Genomic DNA, 20560 nt, shown 5'->3' on the forward strand with positions numbered 1-20560 from the left:
TTATGCTTTTTCGTAAACAAATTTTAATTTGAGACTTTTTCGTAAATTAGGGTAAAATTTTAGGATTTTTTTGGAGATTTCTCTATTTCAAAAGTTAAAATTCAAAGTGTTTTTTAAATAAAAAATAATTGAAAAAGACGAAAGAACGGCGTAACCCCGTAAACCAATGGTAGGTTAAGGTGTTTTGACTTATTAAACTCAAGTGGTTGTGTGGGTGGATATTCCAATGTAAAGACTAAAGACCACTCCAGCTCAGCTGCAAGCCACTGCGTCTCTCTCTCCCTTTCGTTTTTTATTTTTTGTTGGCTTTTGGTCTTTTTATCTACAATCTCTCAAACCCTACTCACCCCCCTTATCTTGGTGATGGCGTCTTCTACACCACCAACCTTGACCACCACGAAACCATATCAGAACCACCATATACAAGGCCTACAGAACCATCACCGCCGTACACACAATGGCCACAACCCACATCATCCATCCCCTAAGGTCTCTCTTCATCCTCCAACACCCACAAACAAATCCCCCGTCCCCGTTCCTGCCACCGTCACAGCCGGTGGCTCGTCTTCTCTCCAGCACCGTAACTCTACTTTTTCCCCTCTTTCCTCCTCAAAATCCGAACTTGCGGCCGATTTTTCTGGTCGGAGGTCAACCCGGTTTGTTTCCAAGATGCATTTTGGCCGGCCGAAAGCTGGAGGCTCCAGTAGGCATTCTGTGTTAGCCGAAGACGCCCTCCAACAACTTATTCGATGCAGCGGTGATGATCGATTGGTCGAAAGTGTTTTGCTCAATTTCCAATCAAAACTATGTGGGTCCGATGATTATAATTTCTTGTTGAGAGAATTGGGCAATAGAAATGAGTGGTCAATGGCGATCCAGTGCTTTGAGTTCGCAGTGAGTCGCGAAAGGAGACGAACGGAACAAGGTAAGCTAGCTAGCTCAGTGATCAGCGTTCTTGGTAGATTAGGGAAAATCGATTTAGCCAAAAAAGTTTTCGAAACAGCTGTTAGTCAAGGGTACGGAAACACTGTGTACGCTTATTCGGCCTTGATCAGTGCATATGCGAAGAGTGGGTTATGCGATGACGCCATAAATGTGTTCGACACTATGAAACTCTCTGGGCTGAAGCCAAATCTTGTTACTTACAATGCGTTAATTGACGCTTGTGGCAAAGGAGGTGCTGATTTCAAGAGAGCCTCCGAGATCTTTGATGATATGTTGAACAACGGGTTTCAACCTGATCGAATCACATACAATTCTCTCCTTGCTGTTTGTAGTGGTGGGGGGTTATGGGAGACTGCCATGAATTTGTTTAACGAAATGAGTTACAGAGGAATCGACCCAGACATATACACTTACAACACCCTTTTAGATGTTGCTTCCAGCGGTGGACACATGGACTCTGCTTTTCAAATAATGACAGAAATGGCAACGAAGAACATCATGCCCAATGAAGTCACTTACAGTACAGTGATTCGTGGGTGTGCTAAGTCTGGGAGGTTAGACCAGGCGCTAAGTTTAGTGGGTGAAATGAAATACGCAGGCATTCGTCTGGATAGGGTTTCTTACAACAATCTGCTTGCTATTTATGCTAGTTTAGGTAGGTTTGAGGAGGCTCTTAATGTGGTCAAGGAGATGGAAAGCACCGGGTTCAGAAAGGATGTTGTAACCTACAATGCACTTTTAGATGGGTTTGGAAAACAAGGGAGATATGATAAGGTGAAAGAGCTGTTCAAGAGGATGAAAACAGAGAGGGTTCCTGCTAATCTCTTGACTTACTCTACACTGATCAGTGTGTATCTGAAAGGCGGTATGTATAAAGATGCTACAGAGATGTACAAGGAGTTCAAACATGAAGGTTTGAAAGCTGATGTTGTTTTCTATAGTGAAATTATCGATTCATTATGTAAAAAAGGGTTGGTAGAGTCTTCTGCTTTGTTGCTGGATGAGATGACTAGGAAAGGGATTCAACCAAATGTTGTCACCTACAATTCAATCATTAATGCCTTTGGTCAGTCACCGAATACTGGTTTTTCGAATGACAGCAAACATGAGATCAAGGAGGATGCTGTTGCTGATGACGATAGAATCATCAAGGTTTTTGAGCAGTTAGCTTCTGGAAATTTGAGTATTGTAGAATCGGGAAGAAAGGAGATTATATGCGTGTTGGGAGTTTTCCGGAAGATGCATGAGCTGGAAATTAAACCAAACGTGGTGACATTTTCGGCTATTCTTAATGCTTGCAGGTTTTGCAGTTGGTTTCCGTATTAAGTAGTAGTAGTAGTAGTAGATAAACATGAATTTTAAATTTTATATAATAATAAATATAATATTTGTGTTGCAGCCGGTGTAGTACATTTGAAGAAGCTTCATTGCTGTTGGATGAGCTGCGTTTGTTTGATAATCAAGTGTACGGAGTTGCACATGGGCTTCTGATGGGGTACAGAGAAAGCGTATGGGTTCATGCTCTGTCTCTTTTTGATGAAGTCAAACGCATGGACTCTTCAACTGCATCTGCCTTCTATAATGCTTTGACTGACATGCTATGGCATTTTGGACAGGTAGGTACTACCATCTATTATTAAAGTAGTGACTAGTGAGTGTTAAATGGAGTAATTGATTTGTTCAGAAAAGAGGAGCTCAGCTGGTTGTGCTTGAAGGGAAGCGCAGACAAGTATGGGAGAACACATGGTCTGATTCTTGCTTGGATTTACATTTGATGTCTTCTGGTGCTGCACGTGCCTGTGTTCATGCCTGGTTGCTAAATATATGTTCAATCGTTTACCAAGGCCATGAGTTGCCAGCTTTATTGAGGTATAAAACCCAAAACCTTTTGCTCTAGTTTGTATTATATATTGATTTGGTGACATGTATGTTTCTTGATTCACAGCATTCTAACAGGGTGGGGTAAACACAGCAAAGTAGTAGGGGATTGTGCTCTTAAAAGAGCGATTGAAGCTCTTCTTGGAGGGATGGGGTCCCCATTTAGGGTTGCCACATCTAATATTGGCAGGTTCATATCACCTGGACCTGTTGTGGCTGCCTGGATCAGAGAATCAAACACCCCAAATTTGCTTCTTCTCCAAGACGACAGAAGAGCTTCGCTTTCTCCTCAAACATCAACCTTCAAATTGCACCCACTTCCGCTTACATTCTAGTTTTTCTGCTCATCTTCAAGCTTCAAATGGTAGTTTTGTTGTGTTAGATATTATTTTTAGTATAAAAAGAAGGGGAATGGAATGGAGGGTGTTATCCGTGTAAATTTAACTTAAAACAGTAAATAGGCTCTCTCTGTCATTTTCCTCGTTTACCATTTGAAAGCGGTATTTCATGCTCATACTTTTGTAACATCTTTGAGCTAATTTAAATACAAGCAGATGTGATGTTTTTTTTTTTTTTTTTTTTTTTTTGACTTGTGAAATTGGAATACAAAGCTCTTGTTGTAAATCTCGCTAGCTTATTGACTCATATATATTGAATGAAATGATATGCTATTGTGCTCGAGTATGTACAAAACATGCCTTTCCCTAAATGGTAAAACTAAAAGGAGGATAAGAACCCATAATAAATAAATGAGATTTTAGGCTCAAAGTAACGTGGTCATTTCAAAATGATAACAATCAAAAGTTTTTTACATTATTTATTCAAGAGACAAATTACAAGTTCGGATTGTCTGTCTTAACAAATTTGGAAGATCTGATTCTGAGTGGACACGTTTTGGATTGAATGACACACCGTACACGGGATGGATACATGGTCATGGATATAGCTCTAAACCCTATTTTATCCTTCCCATTATTTACCATTTCTTCGTCTGTTTGCCACCTAATAACTAGTTCTCCCTTTATTTAATATTTATTTATATGTGCCATTTTTAGCAATTTGTAACTGTATAAATATAACTATCGTTAAAAAATGACTACGTCAAAAACAGGGTATGTGCATCACCGTCACGTCACCTACCCTCATACATACTACATAGTCGCCGTTTACCGTTTCTTCCAATTGCAGACATCGCTAAAAATTTGTATTTCCTTCATTTAAACCAGGTAATCAAATCCAGATGTTAAATTTCCAAATATATATCCAAAACTGCTTCTCAATTATAAACACAAACAAAATCAAGTATTTCATTTCTAAAACCTGCGCACACGCACCGATAAAAATCTAGAATTGAAAAGGAATAAACCATTAACCATACCACATGTTAGAATCCAAACTAATTCACAGATCTAAATCGTGTTTAAACACAAACCGGAATTAAAGAATCCGACTGCCGATGACTTGTTAATTGTTTGCAAGTGAAAAGACGTATTACGAGTTTGTGCGTGAATCTAACGAACATATCCTCTAGCATCAGTTTAATTCATAGATCAACATCGATTCAACCACCTGGTTACATCGTTAGCTTCACGCACAAACACAAAATACGCCTCTTCTCAAAATCTCCGAAACACGAAAGACGCTTTCCCTGTGCGGACGATGTGAGAGACTCAGATCTTCTCTAGTTCTCTGCCTCGCCCTTGTCGCTCCGTTATGTATTTGTGTGCTGCGAATTGCGAATTGCCCAAGGCCCAAAATCGCAAATTAGCCCAGAGGTCCAATATTGTTGCATCATGCAAATAGTATGTTTCAAGGACCATATCCGGTCCATCCACAACTCACACTTGAGAATTGAGATGGGCATCCAGTAACTAAAGAATGCCTTAAGGCCGGACACTTGCATTAGGATGATTCCGAGCAGATAGGGTACCGTCACAAGAAACTTTGTGTGGGTTGTGGAACCCGCTCCAACAGTCTATATTTTGAAGTTTTTTTATTCTTTTTTAGCACACCCGGTCGGTATCAAGTGTTGTTATTATTTTTTGGGATCGAGGGTTCGAGTACTGTGGTGAACAGATATAAATAAAGAGTAATTTAAAAAGTAAATTAGATTTGCTTTTCAGAAAAAATATAACATTATAAATATCCATCTTCATACAATTTCAAAATCACATTTATTCTTCCATTCAATTCCATTTCATTTTACTCTTTAAATTTTATTCACTTTCAAATCAACTTTTTTTTTTTAAATCAAATGTTATTCTTAGGTTAGTCGTATGCGTAGAATAGTCCGAAATTGAAGAAATGACGTTGGCCATAAACTGGCACTCTGACAATTAGCCAAGTTACTCAACATAGATCGTTATATTTATTGCAAATAGTTTTTATCATTTTAAGTAGCAACTTGGATTATATATATATATATATATATATATATATATATATATATATATATATATATATATATCAAGGTTGTAAAAATCGCTCGGCAGTAGCTCGGCGGTCGACTGGCGATAAACGATTAATCGGACTAGGCGGGGATTAATCGGAGATTAATCGGGGACCCTTAATTATTAATAAAAATTATTCAAAAATTTTATATTCCCTAAAAAAATAAGTATTTAAAAATTTAAAAATTTAAAATTTTGAAAATTTAAAAATTTTAGTTTAATATTTTAAAATTTGAAAGCTTAAAATTTTGAAATTTTAAAATTTTGGTGTAATATTTGAAAATTAAAAATTTTTGAATTTTTAAAAAAATTCCCGCCTATGACCGCCAAGGACCGCCAAGACCGACTTTGACCGATTTTGACCAATTTCCGCCAAGCACCCTAATCGTAATCGGTTTATGGCCGCCAAGCGATTAATCGGCCGCCAAGGCCGATTTCTGCAACACTGATATATATATATATATATATATATATATATATATATATATATATATATATATATATATATATATATATATAGAGAGAGAGAGAGAGAGAGAGAGAGAGAGAGAGAGAGAGAGTTATATAACTAGACTTATATTTAATGTTGAAAGCATTTAGTTAAGTTTAAATTTCATATTCCAATCGAGTGAGGTACTATCAGATTCTAGAGCATGAGTAAATACATTTTATATGATACTCACTCATAATTCTTGTTGTTTTAATTAGGGGTGAGTAGATCAGTTGGACCGAGCCAAATCAGTATCGGTTTGCATTCATCATGTCGGTTATCGGTTCTAGTGAATTCACATTTCTGAAATTCTGGTTGTACTGGATGATCCATGTGGTTTCAATTTCTTGTGATGGGTTCCTGCCATATAAATGTAAGAGATGGGGTATCAGAGTAACAATTAACACTTGGATAATTTCTAGGATCGTGTTTCAAAACTTTCTGAAATATGTATTCTGTCCTTATTGCATGGGGTATGCGAATTTAAAAGTGGGATAACCCAAGAACAAAACCAATTCAAATTACAAGCTTAATTCGAATTAAGAAACACAAATTACCTTTGTTTTGATGTGTTTTCAGAGAGACGGGAAATTCAAATAATCAATTTTTCCAGTATCAAGATTGTAACCTTTGCATGAAACATATATCTTTCTTTTATATAAGGAAGATGTTGGTTAAAATGATGGCTATACACCAAAAATGACGCAAAAAATGGTTGGTTGAGGGTGGTTATAGGAAAAAACTGATTCTTACATCATCATGATGTCATAACTGTTTTTAGCAGAACCAACGCCAGGGGCTCTGCCCCTGGACCATGTGAGGGGCGCTGCCCCTTGGAACCTTGTACCCATGGGTGTTTGTCCCCGGACCCCGTATTCCTGAGTTTACATTTATCAATCCGAGAGTGCAGCTTACACCTCTCGTCTTGAATAATAAACTGAACTCAGTCTGTCTCGATAGTAATTATAACTGCACTAAAATATGTTAATACCACTAAATCAACAACAATAAAATGATTGTTATACCATTTTATTTTCTTTTATATATTTTCATTTTCTCATCCCACCATCACTCCTCTCTTACATATATTCTCGTTCAATCGTATGACAAGCACTATGTAGTAGTCGTTGTTGTCCCTTCCTCCCTTGCCAACAAATCCCCCTACATTGTTGTTGGTTCTATGACTTCTTCCATCTGATCAAAATTTGTTCTACAACCCTTTACTTATACTATTAAACAGTTCAAAATTGTTCGATTTATTGATTAAATTGCGTCGCTCTAGAAGTTTTAGAGAAAATGTTAATTTAACATTCGAGTTTATTAGGTTGGTTTTTCTACTATCTTATATCAGCTCTTGGTCTTATGGGTGTTTGATGTTTTATGTTCTAATTTTTGGTTGGTTTCTTGAAATAGAGGTCTTGTGATGTGGGATGTAAGTTCCATTCATAGCATAAAAGGGTACATGTTGATGTTCCAATTAGTTCATGCACACATGTGAAACATTTGGTGCTTTTAGGTCAATGGAATCAACTAAAAACTTTATTGACAATGCATGTTGCCATGTCACGACCAGTAAGTTAGCACAATTTTGGATAACCCATTATATGATCTGATTACAAAGACATGAGCATCAAACTTTGTATAAGGTTTTTCTTGTTTTTCTACAGTTTGGGATTGTGTTTTATAATTCCATGTAAGTGGTTTTTAATATTGTTTCCAAATTAATAGGTTAATAAAACTAATCGGTGGGACAATAACGATGTTGAGGTGCCGACGTGGCAAACCCTCAACACCGTTGAGGAGTTTGAAACATCGCCCCTGATTCTCGTTATAGCATACATCGTTATGCTTCATTGTTGAAATATTAGAATGAAAGAATAGCTATTAGATAAATTTAAAATGATAGTTTCTATAATTTTCTCAAACATAGGTATAATACTAGTTAAAATGGTATGGAGGTACATTAACCATTTCCTATCTAAATGGTGTGGTGTTAAGAATGATGTTGTATGTGAAATGACAATTGTTTTTTGATGTTATAATATAGATAATACCCACCAACCTAACACATGGTTAAATTTAAAATTCAGAGGTTGTAGATATAGATACGAGTCTTATCACTTATGCTTGTTTCATTTTTTGTAATTCTAATTTGAAACTTAAAATTTTCTCTTCATCTTCAAACTCTGTTCTTGTTATATGCAGGTCTGTAAAGAATCGCAGACACTTTGAAAGCGGGGAGAAATCACCTGTAAAAATCCATTGGTATTTATGGAAATTTTCTTTTTTAATTGAAAATAAAAAAAACTAGACATGAAACTTTTTATAAAATATTAAGGTTTTAAATAACGTTAGACGTGACTTGGCGACAATGTCACGCCGCAAGCTTTTACGAGCCATGACGAACCACATCATTTATAAATTGTGATTTAATGCGGCAATTTTGTTGATAATTAATAATTGTATATTTATTTCTACTATTGTTCTTTTTTATGTTGGAAATTATAGAGGATAAATTGCAAGTTGGCAAGTTTCATCTATCCCACATTGGTGGGGGAAGAAACTTTTAGTGCGTTTATATGCTTAATCTCTTGATAGGCCTTCAAAGGATTTAGTGGATCAAGGAATGGGCTAAGCCCACGCGCGCGCCTAGCCTAGCCTAGCACTAGCCGACGACGTTAGTGCGCGATTTAGGCGCACTTGGCACGACGCATCGGTCGCTGGGAGCTAAGGAGCTTTCATTTTTGGCGAGTTCCGGTCAATTCGGTTTGACCGACCCAGTCAAACGGTTGACTAGAGTTGACTTCATGGATAAGGTGACGGAATATTCTGGAAGGCTCAGAAAACGGCTTGCTTGGAGAGCAAGTCGTCGCCCTAGGGTTTCTAGGGGTCGGCCTATGGGGGCCCGTTTCATGCCTTCTAGGGTTTCGATACCTATAAATACTGCTCCCTATGAGTTGTATTGACTACTCACGAAAAATAAAGCCTCTCTCCCACTCTCTGCGTTTTTTCCCGGTTTCCAAGTATTCGCTTTGTGTTTATCGTTAAGGACATGAGTCCGATCCGTGCAGTTGTTTCAAGTTCAAGATCAACCATCGACATGCCAGTTTTACTGTTCTGTCTTGTGTTTAATTCGTCCAACAACAGGACATTCTTCTTCTACCTTTCTTATAATCAGATCTAATCGAGAAGGATAGATCTGTTTTCTCGACGAAACTTGGTAAATATATTAATAATAATTGGATCTATTATTTGCAACTAATCGACATATAATTCTCAATATTATTTGTCGGTTTCCTTGCGCGTCTATTAGTTTGTATTACAACAATCTTAAATGTTTTTATTTTGATAAATCAACAGACTAATGGACACTACTGCTAGCCTCCACTTCATGAACCAAGAGTTTGCCAAACTTGACCAATTCGATGGTCAGGACTACACCCGTTGGGTCGAGAAGGTCAAGTTCATGCTTCATGTTTTGAAGCTCGCCTTTGTGTTGGACCCAGAACTGGCACCAATTCCTTCTAATCCAATTCGCGAGGAGGGGAAAACTGTGGACCCATCGGTCATCGCAGAAATGGAAAAGCAAAGGACTCTACGTAGAGAGTCTGAGGAACTATGTGTGGGTCACATCAAAAATTCCCTGTCTGATCGGCTCTATGATCTTTACGCGCCGGTCAAAGATCCAAGAGAGTTATGGAGTGCGTTGGAACTTAAGTACAAGGCATATGAGGAAGGTACTAAAAAGTACCTTGTGTCTAAGTACCTAAAGTTTCAAATGGATGATGACAAATAAATCATGGAGCAAGTGCATGAACTCCAAGTCATGGTCAACAAGTTGAACTCACTCTCCATCTCTATTCTAGAACTCTTTCAGGTTGGTGCGATCATCGCAAAACTGCCACCATCGTGGAAAGATTTCTCTAAGAGAATGATGCACAATTCTGAGGACTACTCCTTGGAAGATCTGATGAAACACCTCCGCATTGAGGAGGAAACTCGCATCAGGGACAAGCATGGTAAAGTCGGATCAAGTGTGCATCACGTGTCAGATGGGGGTTCAAGTCACAAAGGCAAGTCTGGGGGACAGAACAAGAAGAACTTCGGACCCAAGAAACAAAGCTTCAAGAAACCGGGTCATCAGAATCCTAACTCAAAGCCAAAGAGGGTCATACCTTGCCAAGTCTGCGGAGAGATTGGGCACTATGCAAGAGAATGCAAAGATCGCAAATCAGAACCGGTTGCACATGCAGTCTAGCAGGTGACTGACATGGTGGCAAGTGTGAACCTTGGAGAGATCTTTATGATCTCCTCCCTTACCCGAGCAATCTGTGCTCGAGGATGGTTCGTGGACACTAGAGCCACCGTGCATGTTTGTGGGCAACGAGAGAACTTCCACACTTACCGCCCAATGCCACATGGGACGGTCGTCATTTGTGCTGATGGCCACAGAGCTGGAGTTCTAATAAGAGGTGATGTTCGTGTGAAGTTCACACGTGGTGAATGGGTAACCCTTCGAGGCATTCTTCATGTTCCTACTATCTCGAAAGGGTTGGTTTCTGCGGACAAGTTTGACAAGGGTGGGTTCAAGATGGTGCTTAAGAGAGGCAAATTTGTGATCACTAAAGGCAGAAGATATGTTGGGAGGGCGAACAATTGTTCAGGGATGTATCGTTTGTGCCTTAGTGATGAGGGTAGTGTGAGTGGTCCTAGTGTTGAGAGTGGTGGTTCTAGTGTTGCAAGTGTGTCAAGTGTTGGTAATGATGTAATTGGTGGATTGGTTGCTAATGTGAATGAAGTGAACTTTTATGGTTATTTTGTTTGTTCAATTTATTTATGTAATAAACGTTTAGCTCACACTTATGTTAAAAACATTGAAAAAATGCAAACTAAAGGAATGTTAAAATATGACACAAAAGATTTTGAAAAATGTGAAACATGTGTGAAATCAAAGTTCACTAAGAAACCATTTCCATCAGTTAAAAGAAACATGTCATTACTTGAGTTGATTCATTATGATATATGTGAGTTAAATGGAATCCTTACTCGAGGAGGAAAAAGGTATTTCATCACATTTTGTGATGACTCCAGTCGATATCTATATGTTTATTTGATAAGATCAAAAGATGAAGCTTTTGATGTATTTAAACGATACAAGACTGAGGTCGAAAATCAACTTGAAAGATACATCAAAATTCTTCGCTCGGACAAAGGCGGAGAATATTTCAACCAAGAGTTTGACACATTCTGCGAAGAGAATGGAATCAAACATGAGAGAACTTCACCATACACTCCCCAACAGAATGGTTTGACTGAAAGAAAGAACCGAACCCTTTGTGAGATGGTCAACTGTATGTTGAACCAATCGGGTCAACCAAACAATCTGTGGGGGGAAGCACTATTGACTGCTTGCTATGTTCATAATAGGATCACTAGTCGTGTGATTCCTACAAGCCCTTATGAGTTGTGGAAAGGTAGAAAGCCTAACCTAAACTATTTGAAAGTGTGGGGTGTGTTGCTTATTATCGGACTCCCGATCCTAAGCAAACTAAATTGGGAGCACGAGCTAATAAGAGTATATTTATTGGATATGCTCAAAATAGCAAGGCTTACTGGTTATTGGACATTGATTCAGGTGTTGTTGTGGAATCCAGAGATGTGGAATTCTTTGAGGACAAGTTTTCTAGGGATGAAGAAAACTCCAGTCATACAACACCTACAAGTACTTCTCAAGAAATACTCCCACCTCCTCCTATTGTGGATGAAACAAGGAGAAGTACCAGGGCTAGAATAGAGAAAACTTTTGGAGATGATTTCTATTCTTATTTGGTCGAAGGAACACAAAACAAAGTGATGAGAGAGGTCATTTTTTCCATTAATCTGGATGATGATCCTAAGACCTTTACTGAAGCCATGACGTCTCGAGATGCTCCTTTGTGGAAGGAAGCCATCAATGACGAAATGGATTCAATTATGGGTAATGGAACTTGGGAGTTAGCTGATCTACCCAAGGGGAGACGACCCATAGGATCCAAATGGATATTCAAGAGGAAATATCATCCAGATGGATCCATATCCGCCTATAAAGCAAGATTGGTTGCAAAGGGCTATAGGTAGCGAGAAGGGATCGATTATTTTGATACCTATGCCCCAGTTTCTAGGATTAGTTGAATTAGAACTCTCATAACAATATCAACTTTTAAAGGATTTTACATTCATCAAATGGATGTGAAGACAACCTTTCTAAATGGTTATCTCAAGGAGGAGATTTACTTGGAGCAACCTAAAGGTTTCGTGATACCTGGACAAGAAAACAAAGTGTGTAGACTTGTTGAATCCTTGTATGGATTGAAGCAAGCTCCCAAACAGTGGCATGAGATATTCTACACCAGTGTGACTGCCTTTGGTTTTTAGCACAACAATGCTGACAGATGTATTTATTCCAAATATACATCCGATTACATAGTAGTTGTATGTCTTTATGTCGATGATATGTTGATCATTGGCACTCACCTAGAAGGTATTATTGAGACGAAGAAAAACCTATCCTCGAACTTTAAGATGAAAGATCTTGGAGAAGTTGATACAATTCTTGGTATCAAGGTGAAAAGAACAGGTGGTCAGATTTCTCTTATTCAATCTCGTTATATAGAGAAAGTTCTGACAAAGTTTCAACATTTGAACATTAACGAATTCAACACTCCTTTTGATTCAAGTGTGAAACTAAAAGTGAATTCTGGTCGAGCAGTGGCTCAACTAGAATATGCTAGTGCAGTTGGAAGCATGATGTATGCTACTCACTGCACACGACCTGACATCGCATTCGCTGTAAGTAAATTGAGTCAGTATAGTGTTAATCCAGGGACGGAGCACTAGAAGGCAATTGGTAGAGTACTAGGATATCTGAAAAGGACAAGTACTTTTGAGTTGACGTATTCATCATCTAATGGAATACTTGAAGGTTATTCTGATGCCAGCTGGATTGATCACACTAGTGATTCAAAATCCATAAGTGGTTGGATTTATACTCTAGCTGGCGGTGCTATTTCTTGGGCGAGCAAGAAACAGACATGCATAGCTCATTCAACGATGGAAGCAGAGCTAATTGCCTTAGCAGCAGCGGGCAAAGAGGCAGAGTGGATTCGAGATCTACTTATGGATATTCGTCTGTGGGATACTCCAATGCCTTCAATACCCATGTACTGTGACAGTGAGGCCACACTGTCTAAAGTATATAATGCGGTATATAATGGGAATTCGAGACATGTAGGTCTGCGACACAATTTTATGAGACAACTAATTGAAAGTGGTACCATCAAGGTTGTCTATGTCAAGACAAGTAGGAACTTGGCAGAACCGTTTACCAAACCTCTGACGAGAGATTTGGTTACATATACCACAAGAGTCATGGCTCTAAAACCACAATAGAATCGCTTAGTGATGGAAACCCAAATTGACATTAGTGCTCTTAATTCTCAAGTTTAAAGGGTAACAACGAAGTCACTAACGATAGAAGGTACTATCATTAATGATAGATCCATGTGAGGTAGGATAGTACGTCGTTGCCGAGAACGAGGTTGAGTTACGACTCTTAACAAAGTTTTGGAGACATCTAAGCAACGAAGATGTTGTAAAACTTTGCCTATATGATCTAGAGGTGGTGCCTCCTCAAGTGAAGATTAGTGGTTTATCTTCTAAAGGGTCATGAAAAGGGTTTATAGCGCATGACCATATTAGCGCTCAGGGAGACACAAAGATGACTTGTGATGTGTGGGGGTAAATGGGAGAGGTCATTAAGGTTCATGGTTTAAACCTATAAGGATTCCATTGAATCGGTTTCTTCTTGTTTGTTCTCATTAAACTAGGGTTTAATCTTCGTGACACCCAAGTGACATCATCTGTCTCAGTGAAAGGAAACTTTCCAACTTGGTGGGGGATTGTTGGAAATTATAGAGGATAAATTGCAAGTTGGCAAATTTCCTCTATCCCACATTGGTGGGGGAAGAAACTCTTAGTGGGTTTATATGCTTAATCTCTTAATAGGCCTTCAAAGGCTTTAGTGGATCAAGGAATGGGCCAAGCCCACGCGCGTGCCTATCCTAGCCTAGCACTAGCCAACGCCGCGAGTGCGCGAAATGGCGCGATTTAGGCGGACTTGGCACGAGGCATCGGTCGCTGGGAGCTGAGGAGCTTTCATTTTTGGCGAGTTCGGGTCAAGTCGGTTTGACCGACCCAGTCAAACGGTTGACCATAGTTGACTTCGTGGATAAGGTGACAAAATATTCTGGAAGGCTCAGAAAACGGCTTGCTTGTAGAGCAAGTCGTCGCCCTAGGGTTTCTAGGGGCCGACCTATGGGGGCCCGTTTCATGCCTTCTAGGGTTTCGATACCTATAAATACTGCTCCCTAGGAGCTGTATTGACTACTCATGAAAATTAAAGCCTCTCTCCCACTCTCTGCGTTTTTTCCCAGTTTCCAAGTATTCGCTTTGTGTTTATCGATATCCAATGCTGTTGGAAGATCGATAGATCTGCATTAAATCCTGGGGTTTTACTCTGTTGCTTACAGCCAGAAGAAGCGAAGTAAAAACCTTTAAGGACAAGAGTCCGATCCATACAGTTGTTTCAAGTTCAAGATCAGCCATCGACATGTCGGTTTTACTTTTCTGTCTTGTGTTTAATTCGTCCAACAACAGGACAGTCTTCTTCTACCTTTCTTATAATCAGATCTAATCGAGAAGGATAGATCTGGTTTCTGGACGAAACTTGGTAAATATCTATATCATACATACTTATAAAGCTAGCATTTTTTCTTGAATCTCATGCATTTGAAACCCCCTTTTTTAACTTCCTCAAACCACATTCATTTGGAACCCCCTTTTTTAACTAATGCAACTCAAAAGTTTTCTTAATTATGATTTAACACTCAAAAGTTTTATAACTTATATTATGTTTAATTAGCATTTAGTGAAAAGTTTACTATAAAAAGGCCAATCTTTTGTGTCTTTTGTGTTATATAAAATCTTACATGTAAGAAGGATGTCATATGAAAATGAAAATAAAAATTTTCAATAGACACAATTATTTTAGAATGTATTTGCAGTGATGGAGTCCCTAAAAGAGCTCTACAAGTCAAGGTTGTGGATGAATGTATCATTTTTTTTACTCATAATTTGATCGTATTATATTTTTTTTCCAGTAAAATAAATAAGACCATTCAAAATCATATGTTTAGAGATATTTTGTTTTTCTCAAACCATACCATTCAAAATCATATGTTTAGAGATATTTTGTTTTCTCAAACCATATTGATTTGAAACCTACATAACTTTTTATATTCCTTAATTAAAACCATTTATAGTATTTATAAATTTCCAATAATTTTTTTGCATTCTCTTATTATATATGTAGTTATATTAGTACATTTTTCTTACAAAAAGTCGTCATTTGGTTGAAGATATTGTGATTCAAAAGTTTTCATATAGTTGAAGCATTCACGATCCAAGTATGATGATTTGAAGAAATGGGTTATGTCGCATCGATGATAATTGTAATATGATTTTTTCTTTCAACCAAAACAAATGAAGCTTTTCTATTCTTTCTTTAATATAGTTTCTCATTTAATCTTTATATGTGATTTGTGTATATTACTCAATCTTGAATGTGACTCTCCAAACATCAATGTTTTGCTTGGAATATCTTTCTGATTCTTCTTTTTCAAGAAAAATATTTTGATTGCAGGTTAGTGAAGAATTGTCATCAAGTTTCTATGGTTGAATGGTGTTAAATGAAGAAAGAAGATTCATAAAATGGATATAGGTTTTTTTGTTTGGGCAAAGTTGACGAATGTTAGTTTTTTCTTTTGATTTAAATGTATGTTTATGTAACATCTTTATTTATATATTCAACCACCTAATGTTCTTATTTATTTGATTTTAGTTTTTCTATTTTGATTATGTTTATTTTCTATTATTTTTTTGTTGGGTTATCCTACACAACATATTTAAAAGACAATATTTAAAAGATAACATAATTTTGAACATTTGATATGTAATTATGATAGACTTATCATGATATGTTCTTCATATGAAAGTAATTTATCCATATTACTACGACAAGAATTACATATGACATTTACGAAAATATATATATTATATGTGATTTATTTAACATGTATATGCACCTATGTATGTTATAAATTTATAATTAAATATATTTATGTTTAATAATTGAAGGGATTAAAATGATGCATCAAAACCAATTAATAATAATAATAATAATAATAATAATAATAATAAATATACATTTCCAAGTACCGTATTCAATTGAAACTCACATTACAACTCAAGAGTTTCTAATTTATGTATATTTATTAGTTACAACTCAAGAGTTTTTAACTTACTAATAACTTTTTATTTTCCTTTCTTTTATATGGTTGTAAAGTTTTGCTCATTAAAAACATTAATGTATTTGAAGAGATTTGTGATTTAAATATGAAGAGTTAATATAAATGTTATAATAGATGTTTTAGTGTTTTTATGTTATTAAAAGTTATAGTGTTTATTTTTCATATTTTTTATTATTCGTTGTATATATATCTTTTTTAATACAAATGTTATAATAGATGTTTTTCTATTTTTATGTTACTAAAAGTTGCAGTTCATATTTTGGTTCATACGTTTTGTTACCCGTTATATTATCATTCATTTGATATATAATTTACACAATTTTAAACGGTTTATAAAATTATCAAATAATTGTATATATAACAGTGACTTAAAAATTAAACTATAATGTTTAATAAAACTAATATGTTAACTATATGTTTGCTTTACTACTAACATTTTGTTTCAAAGTAGAAATATTAAATAATAATTTGGTAAAAGTTATTATTTTAACTATATAATTCTATTCTCGCGCAACGCGCGTGGATTCGCCTAGTATACTTATAAAGGAAACATTTTCCTTTCACCACATTCATTTGAAACTCCCATGCATTTTTTCTTTCACCACATTTATTTGAAACTCCCATGACTTTTCAATTTCTTTCTAATAATAATTATAAGTTGGTTAATTTGGTTAAATAAATATCAAACATAAAGTGTAATCATATAAAAACTAAATTTCAATATTAAAAGAATATGGTTACTTCTACTTATAAAATTATGTTTTTTAACTTTTAACATATTATACTTAATTTATTAGTTTTAATATATTGTTGGATGTAAACTATTATCATTTTAAAGCTACAACTTTTGAACAATTTGTATAAAATACTTAAATTATTAATTTAAATATAACATTACAAGGTCAACTTAAATATAAATTTTAGTTTCACTTAAACAACCCAAAAAATATTTTGTAAATAGTTAAAAGTAATAAATTATAGTGTCTTTCTAATAATGATTATAAGTTGGTTAATAAGGTTAAATAAATATCAAACCTAAAGTGTAATCATAAATGAACTAAATTTCAATATTAAAATAATATCTTTACTTCTACTTATAAAGTTATGTCTTTAACTTTTAACATATTATACTTAATTTATTAGATTTAATATGTTGTTATATGTAAATCATTATCAGTTTAAAGCTACAATTTTTGAATAGTTTGGACAAAATACTTCAATTGTTAATTTAAACAGTGTCAACTTAAATATAAATTTAAGTTCCACTTAAAAAACCCAAAGAATATTTTGTAAATAGTTAAAAGTGATAATTGTAGTGCTAAATGCAGAAACTAAATTGTAATATCAATTTAACTAAAATATTTCCTAAAAATATTTTTATAGTCGTTAAAAGTTTTCAAATAAGTAGCTTAAAATTACTTACAATAATAATAGTTAAAAATAAATATATATATAAATGATTATATTGTTACCTTTAAAATAAAAAAAACAATGTGTGATGTTTTAAATAATTATATTGATAGAAATTAAAACGTTAAACAAATAAATTTTAAAAAATTAATTAACAATAACAACTATAAAGAACATGAAACCATATATTATATTTCATTTTATTTATGAGTAACTCGCGGGTAGAAGTCAGTCAAACGATTAATATTTTATAGTTACAATAGATGTGTATATTATCATATAATTCAAAATAATCAATGTATCATATCAATTTAGTATACGAATTATTATATCAAATTTAACAACAATTTTATTGTTATATTAAAAAAAACATATATTTGTAAAGATTTCAACTATATAGGTGTTTCTACGCATCGCGCAGGCATTCGCCTAGTATTAATAATAATTGGATCTATTATTTGTAACTAATCGACATATAATTCTCAATATTATTTGTCGGTTTCCTTGTGCGTTTATTAGTTTGTATTACAACATTTTATATGCATATAAGACTTAAGAAGACATTTTTTTAAGCATGACATCAAGTACAAACCATGGAACCATAAAACGTCATAACGAAAGTATAAAAAATATAGATATCATTTATTTAACTTATTTTGTAAAATATACTTGAAATATTTGACAGGGAGGTTAGGCCTAGGGGAAAGTTATATGGGCCGTGAGGGCCACAAGCCATATATGACAATTGACAGCGGATGAGTTTGTATTACCCGCTACGTGGTAGCCCAGTGAACACATTTCATTATTTTTGCTTAATAAAATAAAAATAAAATATTTAAATTTAATTGTTTTGGTTCGTACTCAATATACATATATGATAGAACAAGTAGGCCAATCCCTACTAATAGTCTTGTTGCTCTCTTGTCTCTTTTGATGCATAACAAGATAATTGGATCGTGCGTATTTATGCATATAGAAACTAAACTAGATAACCAGATACATCCATCATACACGTTCGAAAAAAAACAAAAGCACACCAACTCATGCCGACAAAGACTTTAGAACTCCTAATCAGTGGGTTCAAAAAGACATGAATGATTCTAAATAATCAAAACATTTTTGTGAAGGTAGATAACAAGTCTTCTTTGCATTCCCATATTTAAATATTGTTTAATAAAATGTTTCAACATGATGTAATATTATATCTTATTTTTAGGTTGTTAGCCATGAAAATAAATTGTGTTTTTGTTAATTAACAATTATTATAATAGATTATTATGAGTAATTATGGATCAGCTTTATTTTTTGAAAAATTAGGGTACCTGTTTGATTATTAGATAAAGCTCGAGTGAGAAATTGTAATATTGTTTTAGTTTGGTAAACCAAAAGGAGTTAATCAGAAAGAGTACTGCACTTTGACAGCTCAAGCCTACATGTACCCATGTTCTTGAAGGTCGCTCGACCAAAAGCAATAGAGGGCCATTGAGTACGTATGAGTCAAGTTAAATATTGTTTGCTGCATGCCTAATCAACCTCTAATCTATGATGCATCATGCTATAGCCTATAAGTTTGGTGTCAAATATAGCGTCCTACATCAAAGACTGTTGTCAAGGCCATGAGATATTCTACAAATAAAATTTAACAATTGGTCCCTGTGGCTTACAGAATATCGCACTTTGAGTACTTCCTAGCAAAAAGTCAAGCGACTGGTCCCTGTGGTTTGTAAAATTACATGAAAGGTCCTCCTGCCGTTAAATCTAACTTTTCAGCAGTTAGATTTTAATGGAAAAGACTATTTTGCCCTTGTACCAATATTGCAATACACTACAAACCTCAAGGACCATTCATGTAATTTTATAAATTTGAAATTATATATATATATATATATATATATATATATATATATATATATATATATATATATATATATATATAATTATAAATTTCGCATTTTTTATTTATATAAATTATAAATATAAATTTTATATATATATATATATATATATATATATATATATATATATATATGTATATATATAATTTCAACAATTTGATAATTTTTTTTTATCTTTTTGACATTTTGTTTTCTATTTTTATTTTATAGTTTTAGTTATTTATGGTTTTTTGTTATATTTTTATTTATTTTGAATCAAGTAAATAAAATTAAATTCGATAAACCATATCGAAATTATTTTTTCTTTAATTTTTATTATTTGTGAATTGAAGCGTTAATGTTTTTTTTTTATGCCGTTACTGTTCATGTTTTTTTTGGATGTTCCATACTTAATATCGTTAGCAACTTTAAATTTGCATTTATCATTATCATTATTTGACATTTTGTTTTCTATTTTTGTTATAACTTTAATTATTTATTATTCTTCTATTGTTTTTATTTATTTTGATTCAAGTAATGAAAAATAGAAAAACAAAAAACAAAAACTCAAGCACCAAATTCTAATATACTCTAATATATTAATACATTTTACATTTTCATCTTTTTTTAGTTTTTTCGTATTTTTTTTTAATTTTTTAGTATTATTTTTTTAAATTTTTTTCATATTATTTTTTAATTATTTCCTATTTTTATTTTTTAATTATTTCCTATTTTTATTTTTTTCGTTTTTTCGTTTTATTTTTCATCAACTTGATAACTTTTTTTTGACCCTTTCCAAAAAGTGTAAAATGTATGAATATATTAGAATATATAAAATTTTGGTGTTTGAGTTTTTTTTGGTTTTTTATAATTTTGGTTATTTATGGTTTTTGTAACTTTTTTATTTTGATTTGCGTAAATAAAATAGTTATATTTACAAATATAAATAAAGAAAATAAACATAACTTTTTTATTTACACAAATCAAAATAAAAAAAAGTTACGAAAACCATTAATAACCAAAATTAATAAAAAAATGCGAAAAAAAACCAAAAAATATGAAAAGTGTAAAATGTATTAATATATTAGAGTATTTTACAACTTTGGG

The 20560-nt window shown here is 34.2% G+C and overlaps 1 protein-coding gene across 1 annotated transcript; it reads left to right on the forward strand.

The window, feature by feature from the left end:
* Positions 1 to 234: 234 nt before the first annotated feature.
* On the forward strand, positions 235 to 3396 carry GUN1 (s uncoupled 1). Its single transcript, XM_079070339.1, has 4 exons — positions 235 to 2246; positions 2345 to 2561; positions 2630 to 2814; positions 2891 to 3396. Exons 1-4 carry the CDS (start codon positions 364 to 366, stop codon positions 3156 to 3158), a joined length of 2553 nt encoding a protein of 850 aa, XP_078926465.1. The 5' UTR covers positions 235 to 363; the 3' UTR covers positions 3159 to 3396.
* Positions 3397 to 20560: the final 17164 nt, after the last annotated feature.

This window comes from Lactuca virosa, chromosome 9, assembly GCF_052849685.1.
Source record: "Lactuca virosa cultivar CGN04683 chromosome 9, Lactuca_virosa_CGN04683_v6, whole genome shotgun sequence".
NCBI classification, from domain to species: domain Eukaryota; kingdom Viridiplantae; phylum Streptophyta; class Magnoliopsida; order Asterales; family Asteraceae; genus Lactuca; species Lactuca virosa.